The 14,002-nt window shown below is 43.9% G+C and overlaps 1 protein-coding gene across 1 annotated transcript in view; it reads left to right on the top strand.

Annotated features, from left to right (window-relative positions):
- Positions 1-453: 453 nt before the first annotated feature.
- LOC121567411 (latent-transforming growth factor beta-binding protein 4) overlaps positions 454-14,002 on the top strand; it is an 88,441-nt gene continuing 74,892 nt past the window's right edge. The window contains exons 1-3 of the mRNA XM_045220831.1: positions 454-1,055; positions 4,437-4,507; positions 7,762-8,134. Coding sequence (XP_045076766.1) covers positions 754-1,055; positions 4,437-4,507; positions 7,762-8,134 — 746 coding nt within the window. The 5' untranslated portion in view covers positions 454-753. The remainder of the gene's footprint in view (positions 1,056-4,436; positions 4,508-7,761; positions 8,135-14,002) is intronic.

Raw genomic sequence — 14,002 nt, forward strand, 5'->3', positions numbered from 1 at the left:
GATTTGTGTGTATTGTTTTGTATTGATAGGTATTACTGCACTTTTGGAGCTAGAAACACAAGCATTTTGCTGCACCTGCGATAACATCTGCAAAATATGTGTATAAGACCAATAACATTTTATTCGATTTAACCCTAATTGCTCCTGTAAATCGCTCTGGAGTCTGCTAAATGACTAAAATGTATAAATCAATTGCTTATTAAATCTTATTGTAACTATTTGAGTGTGCTGTTGCAAATTGTATTATTGTCAAACGTCCTTGCCTCGAGGATGCTGGTAGCCTAGAAACAGCCAGACTCTTCTGTAGGCTGTAGTGGTCACCCCTCTATTTCCATTTATATGCGCTGGTCCTACACATATCTGATTGGCTGTGCTGTCCTTATATTTTAGAGCTCCTATCCAATTGGCTCAAAGTTTTTAAACCGAACTTTAAACCAACTTTACAATTTTCTAAAGCTCCTGGGGTAGGCTACGAATAATGCAAGAACTAATAGTGGAGTCTGAAGAGTCGAGTTTATTTTCTATTTGAATAGTAGATCATCTAACCTATTAATTGCATTTGCAAAAACAGGCAAAACTAAGACATATGTGCTCTAATTTTATTTTATTTTGTTTTGGCTCATCTATTGCATAAAATGTTTTATATTTGTTAGTTTCAAAATCTAATTTTTGTTTATTTTACAAATCTGACATTTCCGTTGATCTTGGATTATTTATAGGGTCGATGTGTTACGCAGAAGACACGTCGTAAAGATGTCAAGCAGGAGATATGCTAACTTTTTCGTTCTTGGGGTGACATTTATTTTATTTCTTACATTTTCGAAATCATCTGGGACACTAGTGAGGCGTTCAGCCCATAAAAGAGTGCACGAGATACAGCGGCTGCAGAGGCGAACGGCGGGCAGGTACCACCACGCGACCGTGAATTATCAAATGTATCACACTCAGTGGAGGGTGACGACGACTTCAAACCCCAAATTAAAACAGAAACAGTTCCATTCTAATGGAAAGAAACACTGGAAATACGCAACTAATATGACACTACAGTTAAACGGGTGAGTAGCCTAGTGATAAATGTGTGATTTAAAAATGGTAGCCTACAACTCTGGAGCCTGACAGTCAAAAGCAGGTGTTTTACAATAGCTACATAACGTAGCCTATAGTATACATAATCAGTCCATGTTTCAGTGTCCTTTGTCATTTGATAGTTTCATGAACATTTTGATTAAGACAGTAAACATTTGGGGGTTTATTCTTTGGTCTAATGGCTTGTCAATTATTGTCCAATGGAAAGTCAGGCTACAGAACATAATGACTTGTGCTTTGAAGTAAAAATAAATCTGATGTGTAGGTAGCCTACTTAAAACTATCTGTTTCAATTATCCATCAAAATGGTAGACCACAATCCAATGTCAATGTTATTCCATTCTAAAAATGTACACAGGTATGTATGCTTGCACTAGTCCCTCTTGGAATGTGTGAAATTCTTCTATTTGACATAAGAGTAATCGATGTATACAGTGACTTGACTGCACCTTTGTTTCAAGTGCATGACAACAAGTGATAAATGGACCCAAAGTCAAATCACATAGGACTGGGAAATGGCACTTCATGCACAACAAACAGTTCATGGAGTTTTCCACTTTCTGAACTATGGCCAGATTAGAGACTCAACACATTTATCATCTGGTGAAGTATTCCCCTGACCTGCAGAGGAAATGTTGATCCTTAAAGCTAGGGGAGGAATTTTGATTATCCCATTGCATTGGCACATTACAGAACTTCTGGTCATACCATGAGCGTAAAACCGTATACAAGCTCTCTAAGCAATGAATAGGATTAATCATTACTTCCCCTTTTCCAGACCACCTAATTTGGATTATTTGAATGCCTCAACTCATGTTTTCATTCAGTGAAAAAAGATTTCACAAATTGAGGTAAATGAGTTGTGTGTGCTAGTATCACCAACAGGCCATTTCTCTTTGGGGGCCACGACAGTCCCACTCTGCTCTATTTAGCCCCAATGCACAGAAGGAGCCTGAATGAATGTCCAAAATAAACACTGTCGTGGTTCTACTCGGGGGGCTCTGGGGTGAGGGTGCAGGCTGGGCCCGAGGGGGTAAATGGGAGTACTTTCACAGTCACTGGAGGGTGGACGAGGTGTGTTTGCATTCAGGTTAGTCACGCTAGCCGGCCACAGAGTGGCGGTTCAGCAGTTCAACCCGGGCTTAGGGGATTGAACGGAGCGACAGACCTTCCCCGGAAACTGGCATCGCTTCAAAGCCTCTTTGATGAGGACCTTTAGCCAGCCCACGTCATTTAAAAGAGGGTCAAATATATTATTGATCTTCTCTAGGGGGGTGAAGTGGAGGGAAGTGGGAAGAAATCCCAGAACTCTGCTAGAACAAGAGCATGAATTGACTTGGTGGAGCTGCAGTGAACCTATAGAGTGTGACTGAGTAACTATGGCTCTCTTTGTGAGAGCCTTTTTTTTCACAGCCACAGAGTTCCTCTGAAACATTGCAGTATTATGAGGTGCTTATACTGTACGGCAGGCTATAGGCACAACACATGCCGCAATACAGAAGCTCTCGGAATCTCTCGTGTTCAAGAACATAAGTCCATCTCCAGAGCAGAGAGACCTAGAACTAAAGAATCATCATTCAGTCTGAGCCTTTAGAATAACTCCTCGAAGATGAGAGGATAGAAAGTCCAAGTCTAAGAGTCAGGTACTTCAGAATCAGTGCTCAGTCACCAGAAGAAAAGGTTAAAGATAGAAAGATGGATGGCCTATGGCAGTAGTGCGAGTATGCGGGCTCTTAATGGGGTGGCTCCTCCACCCAGACGATAGGTCCCACTTAGCTCTGTAAACACAGGGCCTGGGGATTCTTCTACTGTATTAGAGCAGTGTCAGCACTGCAATAAGACTCGACTAGAGACAAAACGGGCAGTAATTTTCCATTCCACAACCACCGCTGCTGACAACTCCCTATTTGGGGTGAAAGCACCTCCTCCCCCCCCGTCTCAGTGGTTTCTGCATTCAGCTGTCAAGAGGAGGCGCTGACCACACTGAATGAACGACCCTCATCCCATCTCCAGCTGACCCCTTTGTCATGTGACCCACACCCTCTCTATTGAATGAGGCCATGTGCAAATGTTGACACATCTACTAGCTGGTATCTACATTTTTACATTTTAGTCATTTAGCAGACTCTCTTATTTACATTTTACATTTTAGTCATGGTTAGGAAGATTGCACATCTTTTGTTGAGATCGATTGGATGTTGCTGGTCAATAAAAAAATCCTTTACAAAATGCCTTCATGATGGTGTCCAAACTGAAAGATCAGCAATTTAGCAGTGATGTTGGAGTAATTCCGGCACAACAATGGTCTGGCAAAGTCTGTTTTGGCAGTGACATCTGCTGAATTAGCCTCCAACTTGGCCTGGGGTCAAAGGTCATTCCCAGTCTCCCAGACAGGCTCACCTTCCTCTGGGTGAGTTCACTGCTGGGTTTGAATAGGGGCCCTACCTCTGTCCCTTTGCAGACCCCCAGTCAGTCCCTGTTGGAATAGGCTCCTGGCCCACTATTTGCAAACACACAATAAAGCCAGGAAACTGTAACTAATTAGCAAATCCCACAAAGGTGGTATAAGGGGAACTCGGTGGCGCGGGTCGCGCTGAGCTGTCACTTTGAAGTGGGCGTCGTCACCGTGGTTTGTGTTGGCGTGCTAATTGCCTCTTCTCCTAGAAGCCCCCTGGATAAACAGGCGGGTGCTCCAGAAACGAGACTGCGGAGGACCCTTAATCCGGTTTTGTTTACGCAATCTGTGGAGGAGAGTGGGCAAGCGGCTGGCCCAGAGACAGACCGATACAGCCAGACCAGTGTGGGAACACAATATCTGTCATGCATTGTGCACGGGACAGACAGAGGCCCTTCTCACCCAGGGCAACCACACTATGGCCCCTCATTCATATTCATAGCTCCCGTTTTAAACAAACTGAATCTATTACGTCCAAAGGCAAGTGTAAAGACAAGGAGGTATTCACTGTTTCACACTGAAGCAACAGTACATTTCTGGGGGCCCGAGTAGTTTTTTATGAATATCCAGGGAGTTGTGAAAATAGGACCGTGTTTAGATCTTTTTGTGATCAAATGAAGTGATTTATTTTGTGACCTTGAACTGTGTTATAAAGCAGTAGTGTCTTTGATGATTTTTGAGTGTGTGGAGTTCCTGTCTTTAAGCATAACCTTAACTTATGACAGCCTAAACTATGTACTGTGATAACTGCTGCCAGGGGCTAATAATGAAATGCCAGGGCCGATTTTTGGTCCCAGTCTGCCCCTGACTGCTGCAGTGATCTCATCCAGCTCAGATTCCTGTAGACTCGGCTGTCTTTAACATGCTGTATGTCTGTCTCCCATGCGCTCTGCAGGCCTAATGTTTGTGGAAACAGGTGCTGCCATGGATGGACCGTTTCACCCAAGACTCAGAAATGCACCAAACGTAAGTTTCTCATCTCCACTGACCTTTCTGCAAGCATAGCAGGACTGTCAGCCCTTCCATTATGTGTAATGTTGTTCCACATTGTTGGGGAAATATGATATAAAGATCTTGTCATACGGTATCATGGAATATCATATAATTCATGAATCTGTTTTTTTCTTTTCTTGCAAGGAGCCGCCTTATACAATAGGTATGGCTGTCCTTATACCACCATGACAAACCGAGGCGTCATGCCCATAGGGGGCACAGGGGCACGTGCCCCCTCAGATTTGTCCTGTTAAAAAATATATATAATAACTCTGTAATACTACTAGCCACCTAGCAATTTTATGAAGTTGTCTTTAGCTAGCCCAGATTGGTTCCCAATCTCCCAACCTCATAACTAGCTACCAAGAAGCCATTTCAGGCTATAAATCAAGTTAGAGTAGCTAGCTTGTCTAACTAGCTTAGCTGGCATGCCTGCTGGCAAGGTTGGTAGACTTTAGAAAAGCGAGCAATAACTAAATGTTCTGAATAAGACTCCCATTCCTTTCATTCTTTTACCCAGAGATGCAGAGAGGCATATTTAGTTTATTTAAAAAAAGAACCACCAGTCAGGAGGATACAGACAACTCAAGAGGTATGCTTAGATATGTAGAAAAATAGACATATTTAGCCCCCCTCCGGACCACCCCCCAGCCATCCTCACGTACTTTGTGCCCCCTCAGATTTTTGGAGTGCATGATGACAACAGTCCCTATCATGGTGCTTGTGAATGGTCTATTCCCAGTACTGTATATAGACAGCAAGCTGTCAATAGTTGGTTTAATAAGGAGCGAGAGAGCATCAATCATGCTCTATAAGACAATGGAATGTTCTCTCCACCCAGCTGGAAGTTGTAATGTTACATCCAACATCAGCAGAACCCAGTCCAACCTGTGTTTCCTCCCATTTCACTCAGTCAGACATCTGGAGCATGTATGATTTCATTGTATCATCATTTTCTGATTATGGTGGGGGTGTGGATGGCAAATGTGAATTCCGGTCAAGATCTACACAGTTTACAGATATACTATCTTAATTTGACCTTTTTAAACCTCGAATACACTACAATATTCAGGAAAATTCTCTGCAACAACAGATTGATCAAATTAAGATAGGACACCTGTAGGCTTGCAGGGTGTAGCAAAAAGTGTCCGGTATCGATGTGTTTCGATATGTTATGAAAGTGAATATGTCATGTGTTGATAGTGTTGAGCACTTCTGGTCTTAGAGAGCCTGTCATAGGCTGCGTCTACAGAGGCAGCTCAATTCTAATATTTATTTCACTAATTGGTCTTTTGACCAATCAGACCAGCTCTGAAAAGGTATGATGTGAAAAGATCTGATGTGATTGGTCAAAAGACCAATTAGTGGAAAAAAGAACAGAATTGGGCTGCCTGTGTAAACACAGCCATAGTGGTCTGTGATGGTGGTTCAACCTGGACTTGACCCTGGGCCAGCAAGCCTTTAGCTAAACCCTTGATAGACCTAAGCGTCTCAGAGTAGGAGTGCTGATCTAGGATCAGATACCCCCCTGTCCATATAATCATATTCATTATGATCTAAAAGGCAGAACTGATTCTAGATCAGCAATGTAACTCTGAGACGCCTTATGAATACGGGCCCTGCTTTGTCTACACACCATGCTGTACACGGAGAAGAGATCAGGACCTTTGAAGAAAGGAAGAGCTCCTATTCACGTCCGTCTCCAACACATCTCTGTGGTGTTATCATTATAATCCACACCTCCATAAGCCTTGTTTACAGGGATTTGAACACCTTTACTTGATCCAACCCCTTGACCCAGAGGATTTAAAGGGCCAGTGTCATGTCAAAACAACCTGGCTCAGCATTTCTGCATAGCACAGCTCTGCACTCTTGTCAGAAAGCCCAAACTCTCACACTGTCACACACTTTCATTCATGCACACAGGCGTACGCACACACACACACACACGCACACACATACGCAGGCATGCACACACACAAATATACACCCATGCTTCCTTTCCCCCTCTGAGGTTTAGTGATACAATATAATAGCCACACTGAGACGGACACTCTGAAGTGAAAGCAGATTTAGGCCTAGATTCATTCAGATCAAGCGTTAACTGGCGATAGCCGACACCCACGTAGCTGATGTTTTGGCAGTGTCGGAGGTGGAACTGCGTTAGAGCTGTCAAATCGGTGAGCAGCTGCTCTTCTGATAATTGTCATGAAACCACACCTGTCCCACTCGCGTTAGAAGTTCAGAACGAGAAAGTGTCGCCTATATAGAAATATGACTCTCAAATTGAAAATCATTAAACAAAATAATGAGGATTTCTATCAGCCTAATGGAGGTGTAGATTACATCTCACATTCCAGTGTTCAAACTTGTAAACAAGGCTGCATGGGATTTCTCTGAATGTGTCTCCGTGTAGCCAATGGCAATGTCCGCATTAGGTATAATGCCAGGAGCCTCTTGTGCATTTGACAGCCCTAACACAGTTCCACCTCCGGCACCGCCAAAACAACTGCTATGCGGATGTCGGCTAAAGCCGATCTGATTGAATAGAGCCCTTAGTTAGATTCAGTCCACTGTGCACTTTGAGTCTCACTTCTGTTTGGCCACATTGTGCTAGCATTCGTGCGAAAAAGCCATGAAAAAGTGTTTCCGTGCACAACTCCTGAAACAATGTCAGTAAGCGGTGCCCATCGCTGTTGATATTCATGGAGGCGGCCAGGAGATTTGTGGTAAGCTGCTGGGTTTGGGATACGCTGTTGTTGTCTGTGGCCAATGGGCCATTACTGGAGCCCTCCAGGGGGTTCGGCCCGGGCACAATGACGCCCAGCCAGGGATGATGGGAGAAACCAAGAGCTAGTGGCCGGGGGTGGGGGCCTGGAGGGGCACGGAGCCCGTAAACCCTGCATCGTGTATGCATGAATACCCCCTCCCTGTATCCAGGACCATGGCTCTCTCCCTCCTCTCCCCTTTTCATTCCTTAGTTTATTTCAGGGGAGTGAAATCTTGACCGTTCCACCATTGGCTGTTTTCCTTGTTAAGTTACAATGCACAATAAGCTGTTTGTCCTATTGAGTTTTTATTGAGATAGTAAAAGGTGCAGCACAAAGTGGTCGAAGCAGCTTTCCTCTTACGCTTGAGTTTCTGCTCTAGTATCTTAGCCCTCTCAACCACAGTCCACTGCTCTGGTTTTATAAACCTTCTCCTCCTCTCTCTCCCCCCGCTTGAAGCAAGGTGCCTTCCACGCTGCCACAACGGAGCCGTGTGCAGGCAGCCCAACATCTGTGAATGCCGAATGGGCTTCTACGGGGCCCGCTGTGAGTTTGCAAGCGCGACCTACGGCCTTGTAGGCCTGCCCTGGGCCTTCCTGCGCCCCACCAGCCCCATGGTCAGCACCACCGTCGCCTCAGCACCAAGCATCACCCTCCCACCTACCGCCACCCTCTCACCAACCACCACCCTCCCACCAACCACCGTCATCCCCACCACCGCCACCCCAGTGCCTGCTGAGACCAGAGCTGCATGGAGGACAGAGGGGACACCAGCCAGCACCACCAACCCAGAGACCAATAAATATTACACTATGCGCTGGCAACCTCTTACGTGAGTTTTTGACTTCTCTTCATTGGGCACTGCCTTGATTTACTGCATCACCAGCTTGTGCCATTTAGACCCTTTTCTACTCCTCCATTTCCTCCTCCTCTTCCTCCTCTCAGTTCGCTGGCTTTGAAGTGCCAGTCTGCAGCCGGAGGCCTGGGTTAGCCCAGCATGTGGGCCACAGGTGCAGAGTCAGAGTGTCTAGGGCGCTTAGTTTGGTCCACCTGATGCAGCGCAGGTGTTGGGATCAGGGCATCTTGCCAAATGATAGAGAGGGTTGGCTCAGTGCCAGCCCAGGAGTTTCGATAGAGTACAGTATGAAATACAAGTTGACAGAAAGATGAAGACTTATCGTTTTGTGCTCTAGACCAGATCATATTTTATTTATCATCAATATTTAATTTGGCAGCTAACTGAACCTTTAGTAAACAAATAAAAAGTCCACACTTAATCCAGTAGTGACAATATTTTGTAGCCTCAACTGATAAAGAGGTACCCCTTAAGTTTGTGGAATGTGAAAGCAGCCTTCTATTACAATTGGCTGTGGAGTGGAGTTACCCATGATAGTCAGCAGGTGGAACTGTTCTCCAAATAACATCTACTGTAAATCATATTGGAACTTGTAATGCAAATGGAGCGAGCAGCTGTGTGTGCGTGCGCGTGCGTTCTTGTTCATATTAAAGAGATGTGGTTTCTACAAGTGGTCCTAGCATTTTATTTTCAAAACCGTTAATTATGCAGACAAAGGTCAAAGTGAGTCATGGAAAGAGACCAAACAGCCCTTGAAGGCCTGCAGGAGGATTGCCTGTGAAAGAAATACATCTTTATGCTCTGAAATGAAAAATTAAGCTTTTAGTCTCCATAAGTCTTTTGCCAAAATTAGAAAGTCATATAATAGTTCAGGGGTTCTTCAACTTTTTCAGCCTGGGACTCAAATGAGAAATTCTGTGTTTTCCTGTGACCCATGCTCATGAAAATATGCCCCCTTTTGGGGGCCGTAAGCAACATGCCCCACCTCGTGGTCAAAATATTAAGTTAATTTCCTGACATTCTACACGTTTTGCCATGGGACATAGAGACAATATTGCAGTTTTAAAGCAAGTTTCATGAAATACTACTCATTCTTCCATGGGGCAGAGAGAAGTCTTTTCAGATTTAAAGCTAATTTCCTTCAATTCAATGGTACACATTTAGCCATGACTTATGCCATGTTAATATGATATCTGAGTGAGAGTGACTAACAAAATCAATGGGGCCACCGGCTAGACTAACTTAGCATTGTAAACATTGTTAGCTGACATGGCTATTTGAGTGACTGTCAGTGACTGACACAACCAAATATCGAAATTACACCTTGTGTATTCTACTATTCTAACTCTCAAAAGTAAGTTGAGACCCCAACTGATTCCCCCCCCCCCAAATAAATAAAATTATAATAATTTACTCTGACATGTCGCGACCCACTTTTGGTCAAAACCGATAGTTTAAGGCTGCAATAGTTAATGTTATTCTCTTCATGTGCCTTGTCAGTCTTCTTGTAGCGTTGTTGAAGTTGGTAAAAAATACAACAATTTCCATGTTATTTCATGTATACCATACTGCAATGTTAGTTATTTCATGTATACACCATACTGCCTTGTGTAGTGATTCAGCATATTTCTTTATGCTATTTGCCTCATGACTCCTGCGTGCATTGTTGACTATGACCTTGCTTGTTTACCCACACATGGGACAGACTGTGTTTGTTCCCACACTCAGGACTTTGGTTACACGGTCTCTTGGACTCCCATCCTATTCTAACCACCTTTCACCGGCTTTGTATTCATGTTACCTGATGAAATTGCTGTACAATATGATCTTGTTGCCATTTGATGCCCCTTCAAATGTCATAAAAAATCTATACTGCAGAGCTCTCCCTGTACTCGGCCGTGCCCTGATTGTATTACTGCTGATGATATCTGGAAAGAGAGTGTTTTTAACACTTATTTTAACCTTTCTGGTCATAACCTTTTTCGGCAAGACAGGTCTTCCAAAGGTGGTGGAGTAGCAATCTTTACGATGGAACACCTTCAGTGCTCGGTTGTCTCCACCAAGTCTGTCCCCAAACAAATTGATTTTCTGGTTTTAAGCATTACACTTTCAAATAGCTCTTTGTTGACTGATGCTGGGTGTTATCGTCCACCATCAGCACCGGCCTGTACCCTACCTGCCCTAAGCTCTCTCCTGGCACCTTACACTAAGTCTGAATTTGTCCTGATAGGTGACCTAAACTCGGACAGGCTTAAACCACCTGACCAAGTCCTAAAGCAATGGGACTCCCTAAATCTTTCTCAGGTTATTACCAATCCCACAAGGTATGACTCCAAACACCCAGAAAAGGCTACTCTCCTTGATGTTATCCTCACAAATAATCCTGATAGGTATCAGTCTGGTGTTTTCGGTAATTACCTTAGTGATCACTATTTTACAGCCTGTGTTCGTAATGGCTACTCGGTGAAATGACCTGTCCTGATTTGTCATAGACGCTTGCTAAAAAACTTTAATGAGAAACCCTTCCTTCATGACCTGGCTTCTGTAAATTGGTATAGAATCAGCTTCTTTTTTATTTTATTTTCAGTGATATTGTTAACAAACACGCCCCCATAAAGAAAATGAGAATTAAAAACAGGTTCAGCCCCTGGTTCGACCGTGATCTGGCAGAGTTACTTCACCTCAAGAATTCCATTTGGCGAAAGGCTCAGCACACGCTTACTCATGCTGACTGGCTCTCATTCAAATGAGAAATAAGTGCACTCAGGCTATCCGGAAGGCTAAAGCTAGTTACTTAATGGAGCAGTTCTCTCTTTGTGGGTCTAACCCCAAGAAGTTCTGGAAAACGGTTAAAGACCTGGAGAATAAACCCTCCTCCTCACAGCTTCCCATGTCCCTTAATGTTGATGATGTGATTGTTACTGACAAGGAGCACATGGCTGAGCTCTTTAATCACCACTTCATTAAGTCAGGATTCCTATTTGACTCAGCCATGCCTCCTTGCCCGTCCAACATTTCCTCATCTCCCAGTCCATCTAATGCGACTAGCCCCGATGCTCCTCCCTCTTTTTCCCCTGCCCCGCTACAAAGTTTCTCCCTGCAGGTGGTCACGGAGTCCGAGGTGCTAAAGGAGCTCCTTAAACTTGACACAAATAAAACATCTGGGTCAGATGGTTTAGACCCTTTCTTCTTTAAGGTTGTAGCCCCTATCATCGCCAAGCCTGTCTCTGACCTTTTTAACATGTCTCTCCTCTCTGGGGAGGTTCCCATTGCTTGGAAGGCAGCCACGGTGCGTCCTTTATTTAAAGGGGGAGCTCAAGCTGATCCTAACTGTTATAGGCCAATTTCTATTTTGCCCTGTTTATCAAAAGTGTTGGAAAAACGTGTCAATATTCAGCTGACTGACTTTCTTAATGTCTATAGTATTCTCTCTGGTATGCAATCTGGTTTACGCTCAGGTTGTGGATGTGTCACTACAACCTTAAAGGTCCTAAATGATGTCACCATTGCCCTTGATTCTAAGCAATGTTGTGCTGCTACTTTTATTGGCCAAAGCTTTTGATACGGTAGACCATTCCATCCTTGTCGGCCGGCTAAGGAATATTGGTGTCTCTGAGGGGTCTTTGGCCTGGTTTGCTAACTACCTCTCTCAAAGAGTGCAGTGTATGAAGTCAGAACATCTGCTATCTCAGCCACTGCCTGTCACCAAGGGAGTACCCCAAGGCTCGATCCTAGGCCACACGCTCTTCTCAATTTACATCAACAACATAGCTCAGGCAGTAGGAAGCTCTCTCATCCATTTATATGCAGATGATAGTCTTATACTCAGCCGGCTCACTATTATACTCACTCTAAAACAAAGCTTTCTTAGTGTCCAATATGCTTTCTCTGCACTTAACCTTGTTCTGAACACCTCCAAAACACAGGTCATGTGGTTTGGTAAGAAGAATGCCCCTCTCCCCACCGGTGTGATTACTACCTCTGAGGGTTTAGAGTTTGAGGTAGTCACCTCATACAAGTACTTGGGAGTATGGCTAGACAGTACACTGTCCTTCTCATATCAATGCTGCAGGCTAAGGTTAAATCTAGACTTGGTCTCCTCTATCGTAATCACTCCTCTTTCACCCCAGCTGCCAAACTAACCCTGATTCAGATGACCATCCTACCCATGCTAGATTACGGAGACGTAATTTATAAATTGACAGGTAAGGGTGCTCTCGAGCCAGCTTACGATTCGGCCATCAGATTTGCCACCAATGCTCCTTATAGGACACATCACTGCACTCTATACTCCTCTGTAAACTGGTCATCTCTGTATACCCGTCGCAAGACCCACTGGTTGATGCTTATTTACAAAACCCTCTTAGGCCTCACTCCCCCCTATCTGAGATACCTACTACAGCCCTCATCCTCCACATACAACACCCTTTCTGCCAGTCACATTCTGTTAAAGGTCCCCAAAGCACACACATCCCTGGGTCGCTCCTCTTTCCAGTTCGCTGCAGCTAGTGACTGGAACAAGCTGCAAAAAACACTAAAACTGGACAGTTTAATCTCCATCTCTTCATTCAAAGACTCAATCATGGACACTCTTACTGACAGTTGTGGCTGCTTTGCGTGATGTATTGTTGTCTGTACCTTCTTGCCCTTTGTGCTGTTGTCTGTGCCCAATAATGTTTGTACCATGTCTTGTGCTGCTACCTTGTTGTGCTGCTGCCATGTTGTGTTGCTACCATGTTGTTTTCATGTTGGGTTGCTACCTTGCTGTGTTGTGTGTTGCTGCCATGCTATGTTGTTGTCTTAGGTCTCTCTTTATGTAGTGTTGTGTTGTCTCTCTTGTTGTGATGTGTGTTTGGTCCTATATTTATATATATATAGAAATAAATAATCCCAGCCCCCGTCCCCGCAGAAGGCCTTTCGCCTTTTGGTAGGCCGTCATTGTAAATAAGAATTTGTTCTTAACTGACTTGCCTAGTTAAATAAAGGTTAAATCAAAAATGTTAAAAATACAAAGAATATCCTGCAAGACATGTAGTGCTAGGGAGAACTATATAACATTATCAATTACTGTACTGAGGCCAGTCACTTAGTCAGGTTTTTTATATATTTGAGGAGCATTGCCCCTAGTGTCTCCAATGAGGACTAATGAGGAAAACAGAGTTTCCCTTTACAACCCCCAGCAGCCACTGCTACTCATTCGCAAAAGCAGCAAAAACACTGTCTGCTAAAGAGATATCCACTTTAGGCCTGAGGCGTCCAGCTCTGTGGGAATTTGGACCGAATCACCATAATCGTTTCTGATGATGTGGATAGTGAAATTGTATGTTGTTGCAGTTGCAGTTGCGACCAGCGACCTCAACATAGTTTTTTATACCAAGGCTGTTGACATTTACAATATAACAAATGTCTTCTTGACTACTACTTGATTTTGTGTCTTGTATTGTCATGGCAAACCAACTTGATGCTCCAGCCAAAGCTAGAGCATCACCCTATGTCACATGCATCACTACAAACAAAGCAATCTTTCAAAATATTTAAAGGAGCGTTGTTTGATTTGAGCCTTGTGTTTGTGTCTGTGTACAATGACATTTTTAGAGAGGAAAAAAAAACACATAGTAGAGACGTAAAACCCAGGAGCGATTGAATGCATCTTGGAAAGGACGGAGCGGTTTCTCTCGTCTTTGGCTCTGCTTCTCGTCTCATTCCTGAGTTCACATTTCACTAACCCTGCTTCCTCATCCATGTAAACAGTTTGATCTCTGCAGGCCTCAACACCGCAGTATGTTGGATTTCAACTAATCATGTCTCTATGGTTGTGTCCCAAATGGCACCCTATTCCCCATG

This window comes from Coregonus clupeaformis, chromosome 6 (assembly GCF_020615455.1).
Source record: "Coregonus clupeaformis isolate EN_2021a chromosome 6, ASM2061545v1, whole genome shotgun sequence".
In the NCBI taxonomy this organism is placed as follows: domain Eukaryota; kingdom Metazoa; phylum Chordata; class Actinopteri; order Salmoniformes; family Salmonidae; genus Coregonus; species Coregonus clupeaformis.